We start from the raw sequence: 15,587 nt of genomic DNA, 5'->3' as shown, positions 1-15,587 counted from the left end.
CATACTCAACACATTCCTCCCCACTGATGAGAGAGGGGAGCAGATAGCTTTTATTGCTTTCTCGCCCTTTGTGCATGAAGATACAGCAGTAGCAACCAGACTGGATATAGCTCAAGGCTCACAAAATGCACTCAAGTAGGAAAATACAGGCTAGAAGCATCATGTCCCTTTGAAGTTGGGCTGCATTACTGCACTATTCCAGTATTGCTGGAGAATCCTCCATTACATTCACAGTCATAATCAACAGAAAAAGTTATTTACCTTTTAAAAACAGAGGAGAGGTCCAACCAGCATCAGAGAAAATAGTATAAACAAATAAACAAACTCCACAGTTCAGACCCTCAACATAAACAAGCAGAAATCTACACACTACCAAACCTTTTAGGAATTATTAGGACATGTTTGCTCTGAGGTCTGTTGCAATGGGATGAAGAAGTTTTACATAGCTTGAAAGTTTTGAGTCACACATATCTGGGTGTGACACAGGCTTATGTGGAGGGGGTACTATGTGAAATAAGGTCAAATTACATATAGGAAACACTTGTTTTGTTGTTTCACATAAAAATATAACAGAACCCTAAGTCTTATTTATCATTAATCTTTGAAACACACTGTTGGATTACGGAAGACAGACAGCCGTAAACCCACACCACTTCTAAATCATGCATTCGTATCAGCAACAAGGTGGGAGTGTGTTTATAAAGCCTACACGTTCCCCTACAAGACTGATATTAAAGCAAAGCATATCGTCCCACATCAAAAGTAATGCACAGAAAGCCTAAGTCAGTGTATAAGTCCTATGAAGTATTTTTGATACTGTTACATACTGAATATCAGCAGTATTCAGTCTTCTCAGTGGGGAAATAGTCTTACCATCTGTTTGAGATTTGCTGAGGAAAATTGTGCTTGCCCTCGGGTGGTCGGAGGGGTTTGACTCCAAAGCTAGATCTACGGAAGGAAAGAAAAGGATGTAAGTATTATGTCAGAAAAAAGTAGGTGTTTTTGGAAATTGTGACAAACTTTTTTTTTTTTTTTTTGGGTTTTTCAATACAGGGTTTCTCTGTGTAGCCCTGGCTGTCCTGGAACTCACTCTGTAGACTAGGCTGGCCTTGAACTCAGAAATTCGCCTGTCTCTGCCTCCCAGAGTGCTGGGATTCAAGGAGTGCACCACCATGCCCAGCTATGTGACGAACACTTCTAACTTTTAGGGAAAGGATTTTTAAATATGAATAGGAGAATAATAAAGGCAACAATATACAATTTCTACTGAAATTCTAAAGAATCACTCCATTCATGTGGAATCTAACAGGGATAGCTTAGACTCCTTAATTTATACCTAAGTAATCTTATGAAACTTTAGTAGAATCATATGTATGCCCTTCCCTCTACTTATCTATGTTGATATTACTAAAATATTTCCAGACTGCCACATACTGTTCAATGCATCATAAACCCACATACTGTTCAATGAATCATATACCCACATACTGTTCAATGTATCATATACACTATACAAGATACTTGGTCTTGATATTCTTTACCTACTTGGCTAGTTCTAACTTCATTAGACAAGAGAATTTGTTTAGTTAACTGTATAGGAGAAATTCACCATGTATATTTAGGGCTGCATGAAGATTCAATAGCCTAATCCACATAACTTCCATGAATATATGACTTTTAACTTTTGCCCTCAATTTCTAAGGACACACTCACTTCTTGCTACAGTCTACCTTGGGAACAAGATGGGATAATCTATTTAACTGAGGATTCAAGATAGAGCTTTAACTAATCATAATGTACACTGTGCATCATGTAGGATAAAAGAAGTTGTGGGGTTATTTGAATTTTTGGAGTTCAGCTTTTTGAGCTATTTGGATATACTGGATATTAGTCCCCTATCAGATTTAGGATTGGTAAAAATTCTCTCCCAATCTGTTGGTGGCCTCTTTGTCTTATTGACAGTATCTTTTGCCTTACAGAAGCTTTGCAATTTTATGAGGTCCCATTTGTTGATTCTTGATCTTACAGCACAGGCCATTGCTGTTTTGTTAAGGAATTTTTTCCCTGTGTCCATTTCAAGGCTTTTCCCCACTTTCTCCTCTACATATTTGAGTGTCTCTGGTTTTATGTGGAGTTCTTTGATCCACTTAGACTTGAGCTTTGTACAAGGAGATAAGAATGGATCAATTCGTATTCTTCTGCATGCTAACAGCCAGTTGTGCCAGCACCATTTGTTGAAAATTCTGTCTTTTTTCCACTGGATGGTTTTAGCTCCTTTGTCAAAGATCAGGTAACCATAGGTGTGTGGGTTCATTTCTGGGTCTTCAATTCTGTTCCATTGATCTACCTGTCTGTCACTGTACCAGTACCATGCAGTTTTTATCACAATTGCTCTGTAGTACAAAATGGGGTACAGAGCTAAACAAAGAATTCTCAACTGAGGAGTACCAAAGGGCTGAGAAGCACTTGAAAAAATGTTCAACATCCTTAATCATCAGGGAAATGCAAATCAAAACAACTCTGAGATTTCACCTCACACCAGTCAGAATGGCTAAGATAAAAAATTCAGGGAATAGCAGATGCTGGCAAGGATGTGGAGAAAGAGGAACACTCCTCCACTGCTGGTGGGATTGCAAGCTTGTACAAGCACTCTGGAAATCAGTCTGGCAGTTCCTCAGAAAACTGGACATAGTACTACTGGAAGATCCAGCAATACCTCTTCTAGGTATATACCCAGAAGATGTTCCAACTGGTAGTAAGGACACATGCTCCACTATGTTCATGGCTGCCCTATTTATAATAGCAGAAGCTGGAAAGAACCCAGATGTCCCTCAACAGAGGAATGGATACAGAAAATGTGGTACATTTACACCATGGAGTACTACTCAGCTATTAAAAACAATGAATTTATGAAATTCTTAGGCAAATGGAAGTATCTGGAGGATATCATCCTAAGTGAGGTAACCCAAGTACAAAAGAACTCACTTGATATGCACTCACTGATAAGTGGATATTAGCCCAGAAACCTAGAATANCCAAGATATAATCTCCAAAATACAAGAAAATCAAGAATAAGGAAGACCAACACGTGGATACTTCATTCCTCCCTAAAATAGGGAATAAAATGCCCATGAAAGAAGTGACAGAGACAAAGTTTGGAGCTAAGACGAAAGGATGGACCATCCAGAGACTGCCCCACCCGGGGGTCCATCCCATAATCAGCCACCATACACAGACACTATTGCATATGCCAGCAAGATCTTGCTGAAAGGACACTGATATAGCTATCTCTGTGAGGCTATGCCAATGCCTGGCAAATATAGACGTGGATGCCCACAGTCATCTATAGGATAGAACACAGAGACCCCAATGGAGGAACTAGAGAAATTATTCAAGGAACTGAAGGGGTCTGCAACCCTATAGGTGAAAAAAACAATATGAACTAATCAGAACCCCCAGAGCTCGTGTCTCTAGCTGCATATATAGCAGAAGATGGCCTAGTCAGCAATCGTTGGGAAGAGATGCCCCTTGGTCTTGCAAATTTTATACGCCCCATACAGGGGAATGCCAGGGCCAAGAAGAGGGAGTGGGTGGGCAGGGGAGCAGGGTAGGGGGAGGGTATAGGGGACATTTGGGATAGCATTTGAAATGTAAATGAAGAAAATATCTAATAAGTTAAAAAAAAGAAGTTGTAATGAGAAAGGTCAAAACCTAATACACTCCTTAGCAATGCTCACCTCAAGCCATTTAACCAATCTTGTCAGAAACTGAAACAAGATCCAGGTGGAGAAATGGTAAAGCAACATTCCTGAATCCTCCCAACCATCATTCTACTCTTTGAAAAAGGGGTTTAGTGGTAATCACAGGGTCCTACTATATCCTTTGCTTTTACAGAATATACACTTGACATTTTAAAAACTACTCTACTGGGCTGGAGAGACAGCTCAGCAGTTAGAGATACTGTTCTTCAAAGATCTGAGTTTGGTCCCTAGTACCCACATGAGGTGGCTCACAACTACTTATCACTCCAGCTCCAGGGGGCCAACACTCTCTTCTGTCATCCTCAGGTACCTGCACTTGTTCATACACACAAACAATAAACAAACACAAACCTATAAACTCCTACTCTACCAGCACTACTGTCGCTAACTCAGCATTTCACCAATACATGTACTCAGAACTCCTTTTCTTATTCCAAATAACAAACTTAGACTATCACATGAATATATTCAGGAATTCCCAATGCTTCAGGAATCTGAATTACCTATTTAATTTTTAAATTATTTATTTAGTGATAGGGTCTTACTATATTGTTTGGGTCGGCCTTCAACTCTTGGATCCTTCTACCTCAGCCTCAAGAGGACTAAGATTGACAGTTGTACAATCAGCTGATTCTTCTGAAGATACCCCCACACACACACAAAATTATTTTTAAGACTTTTCTGACATTTATAGAGTGAGATAAAGTTAGCTTATGTGGGCAAACAAAGCTATGTGTGCATGAAGTGACAGGCAGAAATCTAAGCTGTTTCTAATCTAAAGCTATTTTCTAAAGAAACAGAGGACTATTTCCTTCTAAAAGCAAACATATCACCATTTGAATTAAAATTAATTTGCAGATCACACTATTAAAATCAGTTTATAGAATGAGCTATATTATATAGCAGTCTCCATGTCACAATAAAATTAAAAATTCCAGAAGATGGGGCTGAAGTTATATGTTATTATGAATCAATACAGTATTTCCCTGAGTTCAATTCCCAGCACTAGAAAAAAAAAATCCAAGGAATTTCACAAGTACAAGAAAATTATTAAAATTAAAGAGAACTAAAATTTACAATATACATGTCAAATCAAGGAGCTGGAGAGATGGCTCAATAGTTAAAAGCATTTCCTCATGAAAAAGATTTAGGTTTAGTTCCTAGCATTCATGTTGGGTGGCTCATAATGTCCTATAACAACAACTTTGGGGGAATCTGACATCTTTTCTGGCCTTCTAGTGTTCATATATGTGCACGTGCATACACACAGACATACACTCAGGCATACATACATTCACATAAAATATATCTTAGGGAGAAAAAAAGCCAAATCAAGATGTACTCTTATGGTTCTAAAGGTGAAATTGAAGAAGGCTGTGATAAAGGTAGTGACAACATGTCATAGCAAGGTATACATTCCAAGGCTGGCCAATCAATTGCAACTCTCGAGACTTCTCAAAAGCCAGGGGAGAAAAGCAAATGTGCTGGCGAACATTAGCTAGTTAGAAGATGAAGTGGCTCACTGGAGAAAAGCCTTTCCAGCAAATACAGACAGAGGGAAGGAGGAGAATCAAATGCATTCTGAATTCACTAATTCCCAGGTCAACCTATACCGAGCTTACTCTCTTTGAACTCCTTGCACTGATTCTGAGATTCTGATGTATAATTGTAAACAGTTATGTTTACAGTATATACAGTTAGTACTATGGATCACATTAAAAATGAGACGGGTAAAACTCTTCCTTAACCAGATATTAGAGAAAGCTAAAATAATGCTTCCCTTTAAAACTACCAATAGATACACTCACAATCATTAACCTTCAGTTATGTTTCTTATGCATTTCTTAAAAATCCGTTTTTGAGTTGGGATTGTAGTTCAGTCATTAGGTACCTGGACCTAGCACATCCAACAAACAACAAAGCCTCTTTTCAGCTCACAACTTGTGCTGCAATAAACAAACAAACAAACAAAAACCCATCTTCAAACTCAATGTTTTTTAGTTGAGTAATTATATAATGATACAATAAGTGTTATCCCCACTTTAGCTTAGCCAATCCAAAATTGGGGATTTAGACATAAAATACTGTCCTTATGAGTACATAGTGCTCTTTTTTTGTATACTATATTTTAAAAACTCCTTAAGAAAGTTCTTCAAGTATGGATACACAAATGGCTAATTTCCATGGCTCAATATGCACTTTGCAGCTTTCTAAAGAAGGCATAGTGAGGTATATAGTACCATTTATGGCAGCTTTCACTCCTGTCTCAGCTTTAGATACTTAAAATCATGTGTATCAAAGGAAAAAAAAAAGTAAAAGAGCAAAAAAAAAAAAAAATCATGTGTATAAAGCCTATAGGAATTATATCCACTAGGGATGCAATGCCAATTTGCACAGTGTTTTGAGAGAATATACAGTGTTTTATGTCGCTACCAAAGTTTGCTATGTAACTTACCCTTACCACTTATTGTAAATACTACATTTTGCTATTTTATATGGAATGGAAACAAGTCAGTAGACTGTGACCCTATACTTACATTATATGCACAATGAATTTCTGTACTCGTATTAGCTCCATTCCCTAGAGCCTATGGCGATGCTGATAAATCATACTCCTCTACTCACTCTTACAAGACAACTCTGAAGCAAGCAAAACACTAGGCTCTATAAACACACACTCTACACATACTTATGGATTTAGGAAACCTTCAGGAACCTGTAAGAGGGCTACTGAAAGCTCAGTAAGAAATGCACAAGGATGAGGACCTGAGTTTGGAGCCCCGGCACCCACGTAAATAGCCAGCTTGCAACAGGGCATCAGGGATCCTAGTGACAGAGAGGTAATGACAGGCAGATCTCTGAACTCACTTCTCAATCAGCCTAGACTGTCTTAAATAAGTACAGCAGGAATGAGGCAGATGAATCCTTTCCTCGCTTGTGAACTTGTACACACGTATACAAAGACACAGCCTCCATAAAGAAGCCTCTAAGAATGTTTTCAACTAGAGCAAATATCTCAAGACAAGGATTATAATTAAAATTATAAGATCCATTATTATTCAATTATCAATTTTAGTTGCAATTTAATTTGAAAGCAAAGGTAGGCAAATAAACTGTCTTTCCTCCAACCCAAGATTCTGTAAGTTGTATGATTTACTTTAATTACACATGTCAAAAATACTAAAAAAAAAAAAACCATGCAATTTAGAATAACTAAATGCATTGCTAAAGGCTAAAAATGTTAAAATTATGCAATCATACCCCATCACAAAATGTCCTTATCAAAATCAGGCACTTGTATAAAGGCTTAGTCTCACTGACAAGCCCCTTCATCCATTAACATTATACAGTACTAGTTTTATGGCTTCGAACACAGACGTTCCAAGATTCATACCTGCACTGGATGAATCTATCACTGAGTCTACATTTTGCATCATTAAGTAATTCTTACTTGACAGCCTCAAGCAAGCTTACCGCAGTAGGTCAATCTAGAGCTCACTCCTGCCCAGTTTTTCTAACCTCCAAAGATCAGATCCACTTCTGCATCTGCCTCTCCATCAGTTCTGTCTTACCCTGCTTTAATTTAATTCCCAGTCTATGTTTTAAAAGCTGTGATTATTTATATATTGAAACTTTCTTCCTTGAGAGCATTTTACTCAAACTTTAAAGATCATTTCTGTTGCACATTTACTATTTCTGCTTCATTGTATACTCCTCAGTGTTACTGTCTGAACACAAAATCTTACTATCCTAAAAACAGAAGGATTAAAAGTGGCTGGTTCATATTCTGTAATGGGTCATATTCTGTAAGCTCTATGTTGATAAGTTCTACAACTGGAATTTACATTCCTATCAACCATGTCTTACTTGTTAAAACCTTAGAAAACTCAATTTATATTTCTTGGTAGTTATCTTCTCATATGTAAACCAGCTATGATTCCTGTACTGCCTAATTCAAAACACTGAGAAGATAAAATGAAATATACAGGACACACACAATACTTTACAATGTTTCCACGCCCACAAAAGCAAACAAGTAAATGGTGCCATTTCCTTGGTAAATCCATATACCAAATTCTTAGACAAATATATATGTGCTTTGGCTAAACACTAGATAAAAGGTCAAGAATGTCACAATGTTTTTTTTTTAAACAAACACTTATTTCCCCATAAAAAATAGTCTCCCAAATAGAAGACCTCTCCCTACCACTCCTCCTCTCATGCATTACACCCTGAAGGTGGGCTAACCAGAGCTCTCGTTTAGTTTATGGTTCAATATTTACTTTTTTGCATACTTACTTTTACAGATACAGAAATGTGGATAAGCCTGTTTGTTTTACCTGTCCCTTACTGCATGAGTTGCTGTTAATACCATCTTTCTTTTCTTTTTTCTTTTTTTGGTTTTTTGAGACTGGGTTTCTCTCTGTAGCCCTGGCTGTCCTGGAACTCACTCTGTAGACCAGGCTGGCCTCAAACTCAGAAATCCGCCTGCCTCTGCCTCCCAAGTGCTGGGATTAAAGGCACACACTACCTCTGCCTGGCTGTCAATACCATCTTAAGGAAAAGAATACAGCAAGAACTTTGAAGATATATCATACATCGTTGGTATAAATTCCTTAAAGTAGGGTTTCTAGACTAAATAAGTTAGCAATATTGTTACTTTGCTAAATTCTCCTTCATGTAGTCAAATCATTTTGCATTTCTATCAGCAATATATGACTATAACCTCCCTTGCAACTACACTTAAGTACTGTCAGATTTTTGGATTTCTCTCCTGCCCTACCAAAGAAACTGAAGCAGTTATCATTCATGCTTCTCAGGTGTGAAATTTACAGATCCCCTGCCTTCCTCTGTCACTTCATTAGCATGTCCATACATCTTCGTTATTTTTAAATGTACTTAATGTCTGTAAGTCAGCCTGTTTTCGACCCCAGGCAATACTGCTCTTCTATTCTAGTCACCATGGCTTTCCCTAAATTACTGTCCAGTCTCCCACCTGGTCATAGTCATAGTGCATTTTCACAAAGCTACTAATCTGGTCTTTTTCATAAGGAACTTGGTTCCCCTGTGTATAATCTTCCAATGGTTTCTCATTACAACCAAAGTCCACATTGTTGTCAAGACCAACTCAGCATATAAAGGCCTAATCCATTTCTCCAGGTGTCTCTCTCTCTACTGCAGCATTCTGTGTCTCTTCCTTCGTGTCATTTACAGATACAAGTTTGTTCCAATATGAAAAGCTCTCAAGAGAGCTGTCTACAAGGCAGTCTCCCTTCACCCCCACTGCTTCCTTTCCTTTTAGGTCAGTTCACTTATCACTTAAGGACAATAATCACCTTTAATCACCCCAGTGCAAAATTGTCCCCTTTCCCAATCATTACCCTATCTGACTTTCTTCCTACCAGCTCAGCACATTCTTGATGATTCATAGTCCATTCCCACCTGTCTTTAGAACAGAAGGATCAGGGAATAGGAAGGAACTACCTTTCCTATCACTGTCTCTTTCTGGAATACTGCCTGGTTATTCAAAGGTGTTCAATAAATATGTTTCAGGGTACTCAAACCAGTTAAGCATCTTTCAGTTTTCCAATATTTCTAGACTTCACCTAATGCCGTTTCTTGATTTTTCACCTTAGATCAGTATTACTGACATACCTCTTACACCAGTATCTATTTAGAATTAAAGACTTGAGATAGTCTACTAAGAATCACAAAATCTAGATCAGGAATTTTAATGCTAGTAAAAAGCCAACATTACTATCAAATTGTCATCAGAACTAAATGCTTTTAATGCCAATGACACATTATAAGGACCAAAATCAAAACACTAAATATTCTGTCTGAATTCTATCCAGAGGCAGAATGCACCTGTAATGTGTTATCTAGGAGAGTATGTATATACTTTTACTATAAAAGGTGTCTAACCATAAAGGACAGATGTATCAGATACCCCAGCTATTGAACGGTACACTCAGCAGTTAGGAAAAAGCATGCCATAGAGCAGTACGCACTGGCACAGGACAGTGCACTCTGTAGAGCAGCGCTGCTCTAGGAAAAGGGAGCAGCACACACAGATGGGCCTCATTTTTATAAAATGAAATGTTCTATTTATGGGCATATGAAAGGTTCAGAAAGCAGCAACTCCGAAATATTAATAAATGTTAGCTTTGATGACTGTGAACAAATGGTTTGTGTTTTCTGTATCTTACCAACATGTCTTTAAAAAAAATGGTTAAAAGCTACTGGAAAGGGGAGTTTTTGCTTAGAGGCTTTCCCACATCGTATTTCTAATTCTTTCCCTAACTATCACCCTTCCAAGGGATGGGGAGAAAGGGTCGATTGAGAGAGCACTTTTTAGAGCTGCATGAAAGGCTGAGAAGGAAGAAGCCTTAGTATCCTCATCCTGGTCTAGTTACTCAAGTAACCGTCAGTTATATCAGACACAGTGCTACAGCCAATGATTAGGGAATACTAATCGGAAAGTCCTCAAAGTGACTTTAAATGCTCTACTTGTTTCAAAAGAAAATAAAACAGAACATCGTTTATGATTTTATCTAAAAAAGTCAAAACAATTCCTCATTATAATAAAAAGCTACCTTTAAATCTAAATAAGTATTTCTCAGATTCCAAGGAAACTTACAAAACTTTTTTCTAAAATAAAGATATTAAATGTAATTTTCAATGTGTTTATATATGTATTTGGTGTTCTGACCTAGTCAAATGCTGACATTTCTTATCACTGTAGTGAATGCCAAAGAATTTAATTTGACAGTTTTGGCAGCACTAAGGATCAAGCCTATGAGTTTGTATTTGCTATACTTAAACTAGTCCTCCAGATCTAAAAATGAAATTTAGAAAAATTACTGAACTGAAATTTTAATGGGCACATTAATAAACTAAAATTCTATGATCACACACTTATTTTACAAAAACTTCTAAGCATTTCCTGTCATATAACTTTATGTTGACATTCCTCTTGCCAGCCTTTCTTAATGTTGTCAAAGCATTCTCAGCTTCAACTCACAATTAGCAGAACAGACCCACTTACATGATCAATGTAGGTCCCACGCTTACCTGCCCTTTTCTTTCCTCTTTCACTGAGAGTACATATGAGATAGGAGATCTAAGGAAATAAAGGGTTGCCTTTGCATCAGCTAACTGGAAGGAAACTAAGATGGGGAGAACCATGTACCACATGTTCTACTGTACAAGTCAAAAAACAATAGACATTTTGACAAGATTTTTTTTCCTGTAAGAGTCCAACTCAGCACATCTACCGCCTCCACAGTTTAGAGCAGTTCTGTGCAGAAGCAGTTTCAGTCACATCTTAACTCTGCATCCTCCTCAACAATACAGTGAGAGTGCATACAGGCTTCCTTTGTATCTGGGAGGAACAAATAGGCATACATGATAATGTGCTGTAATTCCTCAAGAATTATAAAAAGGTCACTCAACACTACCCATACACTAACTGTTTGTAAATCCAGAGGCTTACCTTACAACATTCAAACAGAAGTTTTCACAAACACACACAACCCACTGTTTAAAGATACAATTACCTTTACATTCTTTTACAATATTTGACTATTACAAAAAGTTACAAAAGTGTATCGACCATGAGCCTTAAGTTATTCTAACATAAAGACACCAACAGTCCAACTAAGGTTTAAAGAAACACCTAGAAGACATTCCTCCACAAAAAGGAACTCATTTGTAGCATTGAAGTTAAACCAACAAGTCAATGTGGCATAAACACCTCATGATACTTTGTCTTATAAATCTGTAGCCTTCATTCAATAACCACACTGCTATCTAGAATTACTTCTACCCAATTCAGATTTTCAAAAATTTCATAATTATAAAACACCAAGTATTTCCTCTTCTCCCTCCTACCTACCCAGCCAGCTCACCCTGCAATGGTTCAGTTTTCGAACTTCAACATTCTCAGCACCAAGTAAGAATCTCCAGGCAGAAGGTGGGGAGGGAAATGGAGCCATAGAAACAAATATTACAGGCACCCGCAGGGGGCTGTCTTCTTAAATCCCAAACCTTTACAATACTAATTTAAAGATAAATTTAAGCTTCTGGCTCCATTTAAACGCCCGATGAACAATCTCTCCCCACCCTGCCTCCTTTGGAAGAGGTAAGGTAAATGAAGTTTGTTAAATGGCGATGTATTTACCAAAATGATAATTTTAAAGCAAGCAGAACTACTCCTTGTTAGGGAGGGGAAACAGTACTTTTCCGAAGCCTGGAAAGAAATTGACATCTTTCACAGAAGTCTCCTCTTTCTCAATTTCATCTCTTTCTGTGTTCCAACTATAACTGAAAGTAATAAAGCAACCTTTATTGAGGCTACTTTAAAAATCCTATTTAATACCATACACATTTTTGTGGCAATCTCTACTTGAACGTAAATAAGAAATCCTTAAACATGCTGAATCTAGATTGCTAGTATCAGTTACTCAACTCGTTCAGAGCAAGAGGAACATTAGGCTCTTACCTTAGGTTACCATCTGCCTAAGTAAGGACAGAGAGATGGGATGGCTATTCTGAGGTTAGGGGTACCTGGGAGTTGTATTAAGAAAGGGGGCAATTATATAGTCTCTTGAAGTCTCGATTAAGTTCCACTGGACGGTACACAACAGTACAAAGAGGAAGCGGTGCCGGTTACAGGGTCCCAGGTCAGAATGAGAGAATGGGAAGAGTGAAGAACTGGGCGTAGGGGTGGGAGAGAAACTGGCCAGACGTGGCCGAGAAAGAATAAGGGGTGGGAACGCGAGCCACAGCCCTCATTCCCGGTGCCCAGGCCTGCGCCAGGAATAATCCCGGCAGGAAGGAACCCGAGGCGGCGGCCGCCTCCCAGCGGGACCCTGGGAGTCGGTGGAGGCCAGAGGTGCGCCACGGCCCGGACGCGCCCGCTGCCTCCTCACCTTCGGGCATCTCTCGGTCGCTGATGTGCTGCAGGTGGTGGCCCTCGCCGGCTCCGAAATCCAACTCGGCAGGCTCCACGGCCGTAGCGGGCGCCGGCGCTACCGCCACCGCGTCCCCGGCAGCCGCCTCGTAGACCTCGGACTCGTAGTCGGGCTCTGCCGGCCCCGCGCGCCGGCCCAGCTTGGGGCTGGCATGGGGGGACACGCAACAGGTCAGCGTGTTCCCCATGGGGAGCGTCCGCTCCGCTCGGCCGGCGCCTGCGCCTCCGCTCGCCCCGGACTCCGCGCCCGCCCCCTCCCCCAACAATGGCGCGGTCGGCGCCGGCAGCCCCGGGCAGAGCGGGGCTGCGCCCGCCCGCACTCGCCGCCGCGCCCGCTACGCGCCCGCCCGCCCCGCCGCCCGGCCCGGGGCAGGGCTCCGGCCTCGGCCGCACCCCCGCCGGCTCGCCGCCGCCGCCTCCCCACAGCGGACTAGTCTGCGAGGGCGGCGACCAGCCCGGCTTATTTAAAAGGGGTGGGGACCCGACAAGCGCTGGGAGACGCAGCCACTGCGGGCCGAGAGCGCGGCCGGAGCTCCTCCTCCTTCCGTCGCCGCCTCCGAACTGAAGGCCGCTAGCCGGCTCCTGCCAACCGGAACGCGCTCCGCGGTCACCTGGCGACGAGTAGCCAATCAGACCCGGACTTCCCTCCACGCACCCGCCTACGGCCCAGCCACGTGACTCACAAAACCCCGCCCCGTCCCTCAAGTCGAGCCGCGCGGACTCTGGTTTCCATTCATTTTGAGCTGCGCCGGGTCGGGCTCCTACTGGGGAGCTGCGGCAGTTTGTTACTCGAGGCCGCCCTTCAGGGCGGGCCCCGAAGGCCCGGCCTGGTGGAGAGTTGGTTTTGTCAGCAGTTTGGGTTCTCCATGTTTGACAGCTTCCCTTTGCTCACCCAAGTAAGTTGCACCGAACTTAGCCGGTTGTTTATGGCTAAATGCTCTTCTGTCTTGCCAGTGTTACGTTTTCTTCGCTTGCAACTTGGCCATAGCAACCCCGGGGCTCGCGCCTTACTCTCAATAAAGAGTTGTGACTGTGTCTTGCATGAGACCCGAGGACACGTCACCCTTCAGTTTCCTCGTACGTCAAATAAGGACCAAACTCTCAGTTCAGAAAAGCTGGGAGCCAGCAACTCCCGTTTCGCTTGTTTTCTGCCATCACAAGACAGGAGTTTCCAGATTTTGTTTCTTTAACTAGCAATGCAGAGAGCACTTTTCTCCCACAAAATAGAGAACCACACTGTGGGGTGCCCACAGTCCTAAGTGATGGGGATGGTAGAGAGCAATTGACCTTTAGCATGCACCAAGTATTACCAACCATGCCAGCGGAGCTCCCTTAGCTCTAAGTCTAAAGAGCAGTCCAGTGTTATATCTCCCAGATTTTACTGATCGGTGGCAGGGTAGGGGGAGCTGGAGTATGCAGAAATTAAGTAACTTTCTCCAGGTTACATGACAAGGTTACTGCTCGTGAAGGGGCCAGAATAGTCTGGATTCCAGGAACCTGTGAAAGGAAGTCACACTTGGGGGAAAATGACAGACTGTTTGTTGGTGATTGGTTGTGTTCAGTTTAAGGAAGAGCAATCTTTTCACTTGGGGATTTTATATTGGGGATATTTCTTCCCTAATTGAATCTTCGCATTCATTTCTGTTCCTGAAGTGTGTATCCAGCAGTCCAGGCTCCCAGTACATTCAGGCAGATGAGAAGCAAAGATTTGGAGAATCTAGCTGTACCAGTTCACACTGCTGCTTTTGGAGTACAAACACAAATATCTGACCCCAAAGTCGATGAGGTCAAGAGTTTAGTTGTTTTCTTTTAATTTATATATTTATTGTATTTGTGTGAGTACACTGTAGCTGTCTTCAGACATGTCAGAAGAGGCATCAGCTCCCATCACAGATGGTTCTAAGCCATTATGTGGTTGCTGGGAATTGAACTCAGGACCTCTGGAAGAGCAGTCAGTGCTCTTAACTGCTGAGCCATCTCTCCAGACTAAGGAGTTTAGATTTTATACTGGAAATAAATTGTTGAACATGAAGTTCAGAAGTCATTATCAGGTGTATTTAAAACGTCATTCTGGACAATAAGAAGGAAGGGAAGAAAGGTCCAGTTAAGGAAGCTTATCTTTACCTAGGAGAGACAACTCCAACAAAGGGCACTGGTGACTGAATGGACAAAGAACTTATTTCCTAAGTGAAATAGGAAGTACTTAGCTATTGGATATGGAAGGAGAACAGAAGTAGAAGGCAAAAAAAAAAAAAGTCTAAAGTTCTGATTTAGAGGGTAGGTAGATTTTGATGTTGCTCCCCTAGACAGATAAAGAGAAGAATAAGTTTGGAGAAGAAAGTTTTTGACAGTGTTAAGTGTTGTGTGAAAATGAGTCCTGAGAGGAGAAGAAGGCAGAGGATATATAACTAAAGAAATTTTCTCTTTTCAAGATGGGAGAAAAAGCAAGATGAACGTACTTTAATACTAAAAGAGTAAGAGCCCATGAGCACAATACAGTTTCAAACTTCGAAGAAAAGGAGAAATTAATAAGTGATGTCCCCAAGAAGGCAGAAAGAAAACCTCTTTCTGCAGTCCAGACCTGGGAGAGGTTAGCTTTGGGAAGCAGAAGCAAGCAGGGAGAAAAGACCTAAGTGACATGGGGACATTGCTGGTAGAGAAGTTTTGGGGAAGTTCACTTCGTGACCCCTGTTTTCTTATAGGTTTCTTATAGTTTGGAAAACAACTGGGGGAAATGGAAGTATGAGTAGAAGAAGTTTGTATCTCCCAGAAATCATTATATTTAATGAAAACCAAATACCATTTTATTGGCTAGTTTTCTGTCGACTTGACACAAGCTAAAGCCATCTGAG

General features: G+C 40.8%; 1 protein-coding gene across 2 annotated transcripts in view; it reads right to left on the bottom strand.

Annotated features, from left to right (window-relative positions):
- Ccnyl1 (cyclin Y like 1) overlaps window positions 1–12,969 on the bottom strand; it is a 37,337-nt gene extending 24,368 nt beyond the window's left edge. For both annotated transcript variants that reach the window (XM_029538853.1, XM_021198016.2), the window contains exons 1-2: window positions 12,695–12,969; window positions 874–948 (exon numbers count right to left, since the gene is read on the bottom strand). In XM_029538853.1, the coding sequence (XP_029394713.1) occupies window positions 874–948; window positions 12,695–12,923 (304 nt within the window). In that variant the 5' untranslated portion in view covers window positions 12,924–12,969. The remainder of the gene's footprint in view (window positions 1–873; window positions 949–12,694) is intronic.
- Between the last annotated feature and the right edge of the window lie 2,618 nt (window positions 12,970–15,587).

The sequence above is a fragment of the Mus pahari genome, chromosome 5, assembly GCF_900095145.1.
Source record: "Mus pahari chromosome 5, PAHARI_EIJ_v1.1, whole genome shotgun sequence".
NCBI lineage: Eukaryota > Metazoa > Chordata > Mammalia > Rodentia > Muridae > Mus > Mus pahari.
Note: the sequence above shows the minus strand (reverse complement) of the source record. Positions and strands in the feature narration are given on the sequence as shown.